The sequence below is a fragment of the Falco peregrinus genome, chromosome 6, assembly GCF_023634155.1.
Source record: "Falco peregrinus isolate bFalPer1 chromosome 6, bFalPer1.pri, whole genome shotgun sequence".
Taxonomy (NCBI): domain Eukaryota; kingdom Metazoa; phylum Chordata; class Aves; order Falconiformes; family Falconidae; genus Falco; species Falco peregrinus.
This window is the reverse complement of record NC_073726.1, coordinates 70,230,892-70,244,459: the sequence shown is the minus strand read 5'-3', so window position 1 is coordinate 70,244,459 and position 13,568 is coordinate 70,230,892. Positions and strand designations below refer to the sequence as shown.

Below are 13,568 nucleotides of genomic sequence, written 5' to 3'. Positions count from 1 at the left end.
GCTGGCTTTGCAGCATAATCGCTTGATAACCATGGTAGAACAAATTTGTTCAATCAAAAAGTAAATGCATGGTATGCTACTTACTATCGTCCCGTTATCTTCATGGCTTATATATATATATATATATGTATACTAATTACACTATATTTAGGCTGCGGGCATTCATTTTTTGTTGCATACGCTTGGTAAAAAAGAATCCTGTGGAGAAAATGTTAAGTGTGTGGTTATGCATGAGTCACACTTTGGACATCATGACATGGCAGAATTTCTGTAGTGACAACAGTACAGAGAGTGGTTGGATTTCCTTAGTTACTGTTTAACAGGGCAGGGTGTGACTGTCCAAGACTGTTCTGCAACCCCTTTAACACGCGAGAGAGCCCACGAATGCAGTGGGACTGCTGGTGGGAAATAAGGGGCTGCGGGAAGCTGTCTTACTTTTCAGCCACTGCTGAGAGCAGGGACCAATGTCAAAGGAGTTCTGATAACATTTACAATATTAAACAAATTGGACATTGTTTAGAAATTTATTAGCAATTTTAAAATAACATCATTCCTTAGATAAAAATGCAATCTTACAGGAATATACATTTGTCCCACACAGAGATGACCCTATAGCTCACTGGTGGGCCATTTGCTCTAACTTTCCTCTGTTGATTTTAAAACGTGCGAGAGGGCAAGACGGACTCTGGCACTGATGACAGGCTTACATGACGGTTACAAACTGTACAGCATTATTTACAAAAGCATTTCTGTGGGTTCATGAAAACTAGATATAAAATTGTGGAAGGAGGTAAAGAATTGAGATGGGAAAGGGCTTGGGTTGAGGTGCAAGGTAAGGCTGGGAGGGTGGGAAGAGAGCGTAGGGAAGAGTGGGAGAGGAGGCTTATATCTGGACTGATTTATACTTGAGAGAGGTCATTTTACAGCTCTGGGCAATTCAAATGAAGGCAAAACACTTATATTTATCAACATTTATAGCTGATGATCAGAGCAGGAAATGGTGCTCCAGGGCCTGAACTTAAGAGGTGCTGAGGAACCCCATCTTCCCTGAAGTCACTGGGAAACACAGGTATGCAGTACTTTGCTGGGCCAGACCTAAACCTTGCAGATGCAGGCCAGATACAGTATCCCCCAGACCTTAAACAGATTTGATCCTGCAGTGCTCAGTCTTTGGTGCTGACGTGAATTCAGACTGAGGGAGAGATTGGCTCCTAAATTACACTTTCAGTCCTGAAACCAGACTAGATTCCAACCACTTCTTGCTAGAATTCACCCAAAGCGACTTAACCCTTGCTCTACCAAGCGGCAATGGTTTGGAGGGAGGTTTCATCATTCAGAATTGTTTTTTAAGGCAGTTTTAAAAAGTATCTCCCCCTTTTTTTTGTGTGTGATGCAGCAATGTTTGTCAAAGAGATATTTACAATCTCTCTCCTCCTCTGAAATCTTCCCACATTTAAACTGTCAAGACTGAATAAGCCTGAAACAATCACTTCTATGAGCAATCATAAAGTTGATGATGTTTAGATAGTATTGGCTGCCAGTCTACCTAGGTGCTTGAAATGGGAGCAGACTGGCTTAGGATGCTTGAAATATTAAAAGCATTGCAGCCTGTTTGGGAAAGAGCATGCATTTTGCCTGGCTGGGCAAAATGCAAAACGCAACAGAAAAACTTGGGTATTTCATTGTCCAAATGATGAGGCTCATGAATGGTGTCTGAGTTTGCGGATCTGTCTTGAATAGGAAAATGCTTTGGAAAAGGGCTCTTCAAATGCTGGCAGAAAAATCTGTTGTCGGGCGAGCAGAGTGATGCCAGCTCTCGCCTGGGCTTGCTCCCGCTCTGCTGGGCCTGGGATGCAGCCGCTAACCCTGGCCTAGTGTAAGGGCTGGGCAGAGTGCCATGGACTTCAGGCTGTAGGTAGGAGTGGAGGCTGTCTGCCTGGTGTGGGGTAGAAAAACAACAGCATGGGAGTGTGGAGGCAAGCTCCAGATCGTGCCTAACTAAGCCCTTGGTAATGCTAATGAAGACTCCCTTATTACATCAGTCATTGGTGCTGCTCCTCTCAATTAGCCCTTTAGAAAGGGACTTGATTAAGTTGCCTAATGGTCTCCTGCCACCTGAGATCTCTGCCATGCATGTGGGGCTGGTAGCTGTGACACTAGCTCTGGGGAAGAGTTGTGCCTTTCTGGACCAGCTGATGCAGGCTGGGCAGAGTACTGTAGTGTATCTCAAGAGCCAGTAGATGCCCACATTTAGGCAACTGAGTCAAGCCCTGTGTCCCTAAAGAAGGCCTGCTTTTTATGCTCAAGTGTTAACAGTTGCGTTGAGTCCTCTGTAAGGGGCGGGGGAAGAATGGAGGATTTAACCAGAACACTAAAGTTCATGTCAGAAGAGGTTTTTTTCCCATTCCAGTGTGATGCTACTGACTTTTCTTAAAGCAATTGGAGCCCAGACTGTCTTCGGTATAGGACATATCTCTCAGCTGTGCTTCTGCCCTTGCCCGCTCTATCTCGGAGTACTGTAGAAGCAAGGCCGTAGTGGTTTCAGCTGTCCAGAAACAAAGCAGCAACAGAGAGCAAAGCTCCATGGACTGAGATCCCATTGGAAGCCTTCTGGATCCCTGGGCTTGCTAACCCAGAATCAGACTTCAAAAATTTTGCAGCATCCAAAAGAAATAAAAAAAACCCCAAACCTGTGCAGCCGTTGACATTTATATTTCTTGGACTTCTTTGGAGAAGAAAACAATTGAAGGGAAGATATAATCACATTTTTCTGGACCCAGTTCTGTTTTCCACATTCTTTGCATCAATACAACCTCATTGGCCTCTAGTGTCCTCCAGCCTCATGTTAGCAAGATGGGAACTGGGGCCTGGAATATTATATGCACTACAGTTTTCATTATGGGAACAGATAAAATCTCACTGGTACTAGAAGCCCCTGACTAGATTCGACTTATTTTACCAACTTTATTGCGCTCCAAATTCCCCATTCAGTGTTCCTCTCCCCAACCCTGCCCCTGCCATGGGGACCATCACAACGGGACCGTGCATATATCTTAGGATACTCAGTTCTGTCTCAGTAGGGCTGCTTCACTTCAGCTCACTGGACCAATGGGTTGGGGTTTCTTATCTACACGTATGAAGCAAGGCCTCCAACTTCATCTATGACACAGGTGAACAACCCCATGGGCTTGCAGTGCTGTCACCTCGTACGATTGTGTCTGTGTGCAAACGCGCATACATTTCATACAGCAATCTGAAACTATCAGGCAGAAAAGACACAGGAGCCTGGCTGAGACCCATACAACTTATATTGGCGTCAGTCTAAAGAAAGCAATGATACATTGCTTTGGAAATTATCAAGAAATGTAAAAAATGCATTTGCCCTTTTTTTGTTGTTGTTGTCATCATTGTCGTAGTCATCAGGGGCAGGGTTCTGAGTCAGAAAACAAAGCAGAAATAGATGCGATTCTGTACATGGCGCCTCTCTGGCTGTTCCTCCACGCTGGGGTGTGGTGGGCAGGGTAATAAAACAGGCGGGAACCCTGCAGTAGCAGCAACATCTACACCATCATCGTTCACATGTCCAGCTGAAGAGGCAGATGATGCAGTAAAGGTCTGTGGATAACGAAACTCCAGCTCTGGATTGTGAGTTCCACTTTCTTCCCTGTCACATCAGCCACACAGAAATAAGGAAGAAAAAAAGAAATGCACCCGGTGTGGCTGGCCCAGTACTGCCTGGAATAATGAGCAGGAGTGATACAGGGAGGAGGTTTGTTGTTTTATAAGAAATGTCTTTAGTCTGCAGCGTACTCTTGCAAGTCAGAGATGCTCAGTGGCAAACAGCAGATCATTTCCCCCATTCTTTCCATTCCTTCCATGCCATTCCTCAGCCATTGGTTCCTTCAAAGCTTCCATCCACAGCACAGTGATTGTACCCACCATCCACTCCCATACACAGGGAAAGAAGGACAATCCAGGAACTAAACCTGCCCCTGCCTTCCTACCAACCCCCAGACACTACCTAACCTGAAGGAGGCAGTAGCTCTATGCTCAGACCTGTCACAATGTGCACAGTGGAAGTACCTCAAATGAAAAAGAAAAATTTGCCACCCTCCCCAGGAAGAGAAATTTGCACAGCTGGCACCAGCAATTATGAAATTTAACACCTGTCCTTCAAACTGCAAGTCATCTGCATTCTCTGCTAGCCACATGTTTGCCACTCTGCAGGACCTAAGGGGTCTTCCAGCAGAGAGTGTGGTTTCCCCTGGCCACTGTAGGCTCTGACCTGTGAGGGAGTCACAGCTTTTGCCGGGAATGTGTGGGGCATAATTTTCCTTCCCATCAAGAAAAATCCTAAAAGATGATAAGGGCTGTTAAGCATCCAAAATGCCCATTGCCACCACTAATTTAGATCAGTATGTTGTTTCTCGGGAGCAGAGAACACCTCTGTCTCTCACTGGGAGGGCCACAGAGTCATAGAGTTGTGTAGGTTGGAAAAGACCTTTAAGAACATCAAGTCCAGCCATTAACCCAGGACTGCCAAGTCTACCACTATGCTGTGTCCCTAAGCACCACATCTACACATCTTTTAAATACCTTCAGGAATGGTGACTCAACCACTTCCCTGGGCAGCCTGTTCCAGTGCTTGACAACCCTTTTGGTGAATAATTTTTTCCTAATAACCAAACTAAACTGCCCCTGGTGCAAATGGACTTTCTAGCAGAAGAAAATGAGATAGGGAGCCCTTACACTGATTTCATTTTCCGAAGCAGTCAGGCACAGCATTATTTCTTTTCAAGTAGCTTTGGAGCACATCAGCACTAGCAGCAGCAAACTCTCAAAGGGAAACACGCCTGTGTGCCCACCTCGATACAGGGACGAAGGATGGAAAGGATGAGGCTGACTGACATCAGCTGTTTAGTTTCTCCTGGGAAGTCTTGAATTGGAACTTCGATGCCAGATGGTTGTATAAATGGATTCTTATTTCTCTAGTTTAAAAGCATTTGGGTTTTGTCAATGTATCTTGAGCTGCTACTGGCCAGTTGAAAATGACACTGAAAAAGTGCACTGCCAAAAATACCCTTTGCTATTTTTGCTTTGTGACCGAGAGAATCAAGAAGAAAGCCAAAGGCATTACGAAAATAATGTAATCAACATATGCAATAAGTAATGTTCTCAGACATCTGCAGCAGCTCAAGATTTGAATGAAAGTTTAGCTCTGAGTCAGATCACACCTTCTAGCTCAGCACTGATCTGCAAGTTTGTGAACCATCTTGAGAAGGGAGAAAAATGAGCAGCAGTCTAAACAAAAATCAGCTGCACACAACCTAACAATTTTTCAGCCTCTCATGGGTTAGGGCCAAGTATTGGTGTGAGGAAAGTCAAGAGAGGCTAGGACACAATGTGTTGTCAGATGTTTTGTGACTTAGAATCTGACCCATCCACTAAAGGGGGATGAGACTGTGCATAGGAATGCAAAAATGTCACTTAACATCTGCATCTTGACCAGACTGCAGCAATTCTCCTAAGCAACGTTCCAGAGCTCTCTCCTTCACTTACCTTCTGCTTTCAGTCCAGACGAGAGTCAAATAACTTTGCCAGTGATTTAGACTCTTGCATTTGCTTATCCCAGGATCCTGCTATAATCGATCAGGGTTAGCTATTTAGTAAAAGAAATCTGAAAGCAGACTTTTTTCCCCGCTCCTTGAATTGCTGGTGCCAACTGAACACATAGGATGGATCTGCCAAATGGGATTGGGGGGTCTTGCTACAAGTGGGACAAGACCTTTAGAGAGGCTGAGCAAAAGGAAAGAGAACAGAGTCTGAATAAAATGTCCCGGTCTCAGGAAGAAAGATTCTCTACCAATAAAGTCATCGTGCATGTTTAAAGGGAGCGAGGAAGAAGGAAAATGAACACAAGATATGCAAAATCAGTAACGTTCAACCTGTCAGTGGATTGCAGAATAGTTACTTACACCAGGTACACTTTTGTTCATTGTACAAATTAAAAAAGGAAAAAAAAATAGTACCCCTTTCCCCAACCACACGTAGAAAAGCACTTAAAAGTTCAAAGGTAAAGCTTGGCACATTCCAAATACGAAATGATTCACTTGACATGCAGCAAATATACAAGAAGTGATTATTTTTTTTCTTTTTTTTTTTAAACAAACTTAATTCAATTCATTATCTTTGCTTGGCACAATTGCAATTCATTTTAAAAAAATATTTGAAAAATACTGAAACTGACCTGAATTCAAGTATAACGGTTTCTTCAACAGAAACATTATCAATGCAATAAAACATCACACGGAATATATCGAAGCGTAACTCCTTCTGGTTTTTTTTTTGTTGTTGTTGTTTCCCCCCACCCCCGCAATTTTTTTCTATACAGTTTTAATGCCAACACAACTTACAATTGTATTTTTAAATTAATATTATTGCATTGTTTTTGCATATCTTGTGGAACAGAAAATGCAAAGTTACTGATTCCCCTTTCAAAAGCAGAGACAGTGGTTTGTTTTTGCATTCAAATGGCCCCAGATACAGATCTCCTGCAGCTCAAACCAGGATGTGGAGAACTGCATGCACTTACACTCACACGCGCGTGCACGCACACTCGCTCGGTATTGCTCCCACACTCACAGATACACTTAGCACTAAAAAGAACCCAAATCAATCACTCAAATGTGCAAGACTATATCGAGTGCATTGCCTACTATCTTTAAATTATAAAACAACAACAAAAAAAGGAGGTTTCAATTACTAGGAAATAAAATTACAAATTCTTGGTGTACATAATGGTAAAACTCGTCTATCATTATACTTCTACCAAATTTCAATGGAGAAAAAAACCCAGTTTAAATAATACAACATGATCAAACCAATTTAACATTTGCAAAGGTGAAAATAAACCAAAACAAAAAGGTAGGTGATTACAAAACGTTGTAAACACTCCCTTCTCCCTCCAAAAAAATAATAATAAAACAGTCAAAATAAAAACTGCAACATGCTTTCAAGAAAATACCAAACTGCAAAACAAGGAGAGATCTACACAAGCCCACCACCACCTCAGCAAGTGCGGGGCAGGCTGGCCTAGCCCCGCCGCAGAGCCTGCTCCCCGCTCTCCTACTGGCTGGCACGGCTGTCTGTCTGAGCTCTGATTGGTCGGCAGGAGGCTGCCTGAGCTCAGATTGGCTGGCAAGTGACTGCTCGAGCTCCGATTGGTTGGCAGGAGTGGCTGCCTGAGTGTGGATTGGTTGGCAGAGACCGCTGCCTGGGAGTCTTGGCAGGGTTGGGCAGCGCTGCCACCCGCCCCTTGGGCGCCCACGGGCTTCTTCTGCTTCCTCCTCCCCTGCGCGGTACGGGAATCCACAGCAGAAGTCCTCCTCTCCTTCCGAATCAAAGGGCCTTGGCTTTATGGAGACGGTGAGGCTCATACAGAATATGTGCAAAATGATTTTTACAAGCAAAGTTGAAAGACACCCGTTTGACGCAGGGTCCTTTTGGCTAGGGCCATCCACAGGAAGCTGAGGTTCCCCTTCGCGCTTGGGAGGCAGTCCTCGTTCCTTGTGCAGGGACTGAAAAAAAGAGGGAGCTGGCTCTCCTCCTCTTCCTCTTCCTCCTCCTGCTCCTCATCCTCCTCACTCTTCCTTCATGGACACGTGCTGGGGTTATATCCACTCCTGAAAAGCTTTCTTACACCACCCAACTCTGCGACTCGTCCCAACAGAAATGAATGAAGAACGCTGTTCCGGTTACTCCAGGTCACGAGAACAGTGAGGCACTTCTGAAACAAACCCATTAGGAACATTGAAACAAATAAAAAACCAGCATCGCTTCCAGCCCTGGCAACTACAGGCTGCTGATATAAATCCTGCTGTCCTTGAGCTCCTCCTGACTTATTCTACAATCCGGGTTCTGCACCTCTTCCTCTTCCTCTCCTGCACTGTCCTGCCCTGGGTCCCTGCAGTTAACAAAAGGCAAGAGGTTGCCATTGGGGCTCTGCTTGCTGTTACCATTGAGAATGTTGTCTGCTGCATTTTCCATCTCTTCTATCGTCATGTCACAGGCGTCTGCAAGCTCCTGGGTTGTGACCTCAATGAACTTTGGATCTTGAGCAAACTGCATCAGTCCTTCCGAAATCAAGACCTTCAAAAGCAGGTAGGGGACCAGAGACAAAGACACACATTAGTACACTGCAACATCAGCCCTGTTGCACCCCTAACACAACCCTCTTTACTGCTGTATTTTCCCCAGTAGTCATCTTCCTATTCACACTGCTAACCCCTGCTTCGAGACGGGCTCTCCTACCCTTGGCATTGCAGGCAGCAATGTATGTGTTGCCCTGCTCTTCCCAGGGATGCATTTCTAGTTGGCCTTGACACTGCCCGTGTCCTTCGCGACTCTGCAGTCTTACCGCTTCGACCAGGCTCCCAGCGCTGCCGTGAAACTGCCTGCTGCTCCCTCCAGTCTGGCTGGGGACGGTGAGGGAGACTGGCCTGGCTCTCCTGGGGCTGCTGCAGCCGGTGTTGTCAGGGTACCGAGAGCTGCAGTGTACTGACGGGAAGCTGCTGTTGAGCTTCTCGCTGGACTCTGCCCTGTCGAGGCGCAGAGTCGGGATGGTCTGTTGCGGCCAGCCACGGCTGCAGGGTGTAGCAGGGGGTGTAGCACACAGCCGAGAGAACATGGTGGGGGAATGGCTTCGCTGGAGTAGGGGACTCAGGCCGGCCACTGCTAATGCCTGTGGACAAAGGAACAAGATGAGTGAGAGCTTGCTCTTAGCAGCAGGGCTGGAACAAGGAGGTTCTGGAGAAACTACCCGAGAAAGACTTGGAGGGTCTCAAGGCTTGTGGAAGCAGCTGCCATCTCCTGGAACGGTTTGGGCATTTGCTGTAAACTCATTTGGCAAGCTTTCCTTTGAATGGCGTATCCTGCACTAGCCAGAGCCAAGCACCAGACTGAAAACATCCATGATTGCAGTTCTTGAGCCTTAGAGCCGCTGCACTGACGGGAGGGATGTGGCCCTGCTCCCCACAGCCTTGCCAGAAACACCACCTCTCCTCCAATGGGTGAGACATCAATGCATTTTCCCACCACTGCCACCACTCACACCACTAGCTTTTACTGCCAATTGCTGTGTTTAGTGTGTCTACTGTGGAACCTGGGTGGATACCACATGTGAATTTTAGATGTGTCTGCAGTTGGCAACAACTATAAATCCACCACTGGATTTTAAGGTGTCTGCTGTTGGTGGAAAATGATGATTATGCTTCGAGCCATCCAGTCCTTCCTGTAATCATATACGCAATGTCTGAGTCATCCAGCCTCCTTTTACTACACATTTCTCAAGAAGCCCCTCGTTGCACAGGGCTGATCTGATGCCTTATTCATGGAGACTGCTGCCTTGTTCCATAAGCAGAGTCTGCTGTCAGAGTCATAAGCTCATCTCACAGAGCTCACTGTTGCCTAGTATGAGCAAAGAAATAAATGCATAGAAAATACAAAAGCATGTGGACTGTGTTACAGAGAATCCTCTTGTTTGGGCTGGGGTTAATCTCACCCAGCTTCAGCTATCTGAAGGCTATATGTTTAGTCTAAGCTAGCTAAGACACCAGCAAGCCTCCTGCCTCTTTTCAATACCTGCCTGAAAATGCTATCTGGAGGACGAGACTCAGACAAGACTTACGCTAGCCCTTTGGAGATGCTCTTTCCCTCTGTGGACCACAGTGGGACCAAACCAACTGATTTAAACTAGAGAGCTAACTTTAAGATATCTAAAGTTAAGTGAAACTCAGTCCATCCACCACAGAAAACCTTAGGAACTGACAACCATGCTGTGGTGATGATTTCAGTGACAGATGAACAAAAGAATTATTAGTCTTCTACAAGGTTCACTAAGATTTTCTTCGGAATTACGTGTCAGACTCCTATCAATTTTCAGTAAGGAAGAAAGCCCTCAAAAATTCTTCTGTACAAGTCATGCCCTGCAGGCCATGGTGGCCTCAGCCCATCTCTTAAGCTGCCAGGACTTCAAGGACAGCCCTAGATTTGTCAGGCAGGACAACTGAACCAGTTTTTCAGCTTGTTGGCAGAAACATATACAAGATGTTATATCTAAAATGTAAGGTTGTGAGGAAGTTGAAAGAAGCTCTTAGGGATTGCTTTGAGCTTCAGCTGCATGTATTTGCATATTGTGATATATGAGTATTTCATAGGAATACCCCTCCCAGCATTCACAAGCAGCAGAATCCATTGTGCCTAGCAGAGGCAACCTTTCCACTTTATGTTCTTGTTTTAAGCACTGTTGTAAGCTAACATTTTTGTGAACATATGAACACTGCTGTGTGTTGTCAGCTGGAGGCCAGACGCCTATTTCAGGGTAACCCTTCAGTCTGGCTGAGTGACGATGGGGTTGGTAGAGTCTCATCCCTCTAGGTTTGGAGCTGCATGGTGGGATGGGGAAGGGTAAAGTAGCTCTGGGTGGGCTGAGAAGGTGGGAGGCATGTGTCCCCTCTGCCTGGCCTACAGTGGGAGGGCAGAAAGTTTCAAGAGGGCTGTTGCTGTGGGGAAGGTGGGAAGGTGTTTCCTGCCCACTCTCACCCTAGCCCAACACATTTGCTGGTTATCCCTGCCACAGCTGTTGACTCTCTGCAGACCACTGCTTTCTAGAGCTTGATCCTTAAAGGGTAACTGGCTAGGAGTGGAGGTGAAAAAGCCAGGGAGCCTCAAGGATGCTCATCTCTCACTCCTCTGCTCTGACTTCTGACTCCTCCCACGCAGCATTTTCTGCCCCTGTGGCAGCTTAAGGAGGTGGGAAAGCCATTCTGCCCTGCCCCGGGGGACTGCACAGAGCAGGACACTCCACTTGCAAGGCTGGGACTACCATCTGCGCCTGTTTCTTTTATGGTGACAAAACACAGCATCATCAAACGAAAAAGACAGAAATCTACTTTGGACTATGACAGCTGGCTAATCATCTAGGTACGTGGCTAAGCATACATTTGCTAGGCTGCTGAATGCAGTTACAAAGGACTTAAGAAGGTGATTAATGACATGTAATCAGTTTATGTTTTAAAATGATTAATTACAGTTACTGGTTACCTTTGATTAATATGAGAGTAGACCCTGCACGTTTTATTCATATGCATACTAGCATCAAAACCAGTGTAATTGCACTGCAGCATGCAGTTTGGATAGTTATTTTCATCTTTTAGCTAGTTTCTTAATTTACTCTTTCATGGACATCAGAAAGTGATAACTCTGCTGACTCCAAAGGACATGTTCCTGTAGCATTTTTCTAGGAATGATAAAAATCCTGAAAGCAGGAATGACCACGATGGCCAACAGGATTTCTAAAAATTGGACCTTTGATATAAGGTGAGAAGCTATCCCAAATGGTTTTTAAAAAGTTGGTTGGGATACAGTGGGGGGGCACTGGAGATGGTAGGGTCTCAGTTACATTGCTGGGCCTTTTGTGGTTATTAATGCTTACCTGATGATGTACCAGATGCAAAGGCAGAACTGTCTTCTGCGAGACATCTACGCCCTGGTTTTTCTGTCTTTTCAGACACTCTAAGTGAAAAGATGCTCTTCGACCTGAAATGGCAATTAGACACAACTATGCTCATCACTCATAATACACTACAGGTAATCTGTTTTCAATTTCTTTTAGTGCAGTCCAATTAGAGATACAGCAAAGACACCCACATTTTAGGCTTTGTCCGCTTTCCCTTAACACCTTGCCCTTTCCAAAGCATCTGTATTTACAAAAAGCAGTCAAGCATCATGAACCAACCAGCACTACCTTCCAAGCAAGCTGCCAGATAAAATTCTGGACGATGATTTTTATTTTTCCTCTTTTAAAACACTGTCCTAGTAGATACTATGCAACTGATTTCACTCCTAAGCAGTGGAAGTTTTGTTAGACACCTCTGTTTCAGGTAAGGTCCTCAGCAGGACTGATGATTGCAGCTGAGATTCTGGTGCTGTGCCTGGCTGTACGCAATGTGCAAGAGGGGATGTCAGGCTGCTCAGGTGACATCGGCCTCCTGATTGCATGTGATCTGTGTCCCTTAGCTGCCAGACATACCACAGTTTATGAGGCTGTGTCTATAGCAAGGTCAAGTGGAAGTGAATTAATCAATGGTTGAATAATTCACTGCTGAATGGAAGGCTGCTTATATAAACATGTAACAATTTCAAAACTTCGAAAGAAGGGAAGAGAAAAAAGCAAAAGCCGGGGCAGGGGGCAGGGGGTGTGGGGGGGGAAGGCTTGAGGGGGAATTATGATTTATTGAAACAGTTGCATTGTATACTTGCTATAAAATTAAACTTTACTTCTATCAATATAAGAAAGTCTATGCAGGAATTTAAAATTACTGCAAAGTACGTTTATGAACCAGTGCAGAGGCTTTACTTGCAAAGAATGGCAAATAAATGCAGTATTAAAGATAGAGCTGCATGGCACACTAAAATATTTCATGGACTTCGTGATCCCATTGACATTTTTCTAAAGAAGAAAGGAAAATTAGAATTCTGAAAAGAGTAAGTATCTAAAATATTGATTTATTGAGAAAAGGCCCTCTCAGGGATTGGAGAAAACAAGTGTTATAACCCAGAGAATGCGTGCTACAATGCAGATAAAAAGTATTCCCTCTTTTAGAGAAAAAAACCTAGTAAAACGAGTATGAATCACTGTATAAATATTCACAAGAATGTAGGTAATGAAGCATTGTATCAAGGACTGACTGCAAATTTTGCCTTACAGATAGATATAGGAATTGTCACTGCCTAATATTTTAAGTTTTGAAATTAAGTAAATGCTTTAAAATGCTCAGTTGTACAAGCATCCTGAAGGTTCTGAGTGAAGACTCAGTAGCTTCACTTTAAACATTACACTACCTAGTCTGTCACTTTCATTTTGCAGGAATATTGTTTATATACAGGATTCTTTTGGTTGCTCTCCCTCTCCCAAATGTCCTTTTTCTCCATACCAGTAATCAGGAAAAAGGTTGAAAAATGTTCTACGTAAAAGAGCTTATTTTTTTCCAGACTCTCACATTTGTCCTGATACTTTCATAAAATCTTGTGATTCATGGATTTCACCTGAGCGTAGCCTGACACTCAAGCACTTGAAAATCTCCAGGTACAATTACAGCAGAAAGCAAATGTGTATTGTATTAACTTAATCTGAAATCCACTGTTTTCCTCATAGTGGACGAAAGAGACAACATCTCCTTTCTCCATGCTGAGTACATACAGAACAGAACACCATATACTCAAGGCTCACTCATTTGGTGACTCCCTGGTGATTGTTTGGAGAGTCTACAAGCGCTCTAATGAACTCCCCTAATTCAGGGGAGGCTTAATCAAACAGATCACATGAACTATCCAAACAGCCACACAGTTTCATCTGCTGACTGAGCATAAAGACAGTAGAGTCATGTGCATGATCAAGTTCGTATGCATGCTGTGGGATTTCTGGTCTCACGAGCTAAATGCAGCAAACAGCAACACCCTTGCCTACACACGCTGGGATTCCTCCAGCGAGATGTGAGAACTCAGTGGAG

At 44.6% G+C, this 13,568-nt stretch overlaps 1 protein-coding gene across 1 annotated transcript in view; it reads right to left on the bottom strand.

The window, feature by feature from the left end:
• Positions 1–516: 516 nt before the first annotated feature.
• CACNA1C (calcium voltage-gated channel subunit alpha1 C) overlaps positions 517–13,568 on the bottom strand; it is a 493,845-nt gene continuing 480,793 nt past the window's right edge. Inside the window, exons 48-50 of the mRNA XM_055807493.1 lie at positions 11,492–11,595; positions 8,417–8,740; positions 517–8,148 (exon numbers count right to left, since the gene is read on the bottom strand). Of these exons, the coding sequence (XP_055663468.1) occupies positions 7,852–8,148; positions 8,417–8,740; positions 11,492–11,595 (725 nt within the window). The 3' untranslated portion in view covers positions 517–7,851. The remainder of the gene's footprint in view (positions 8,149–8,416; positions 8,741–11,491; positions 11,596–13,568) is intronic.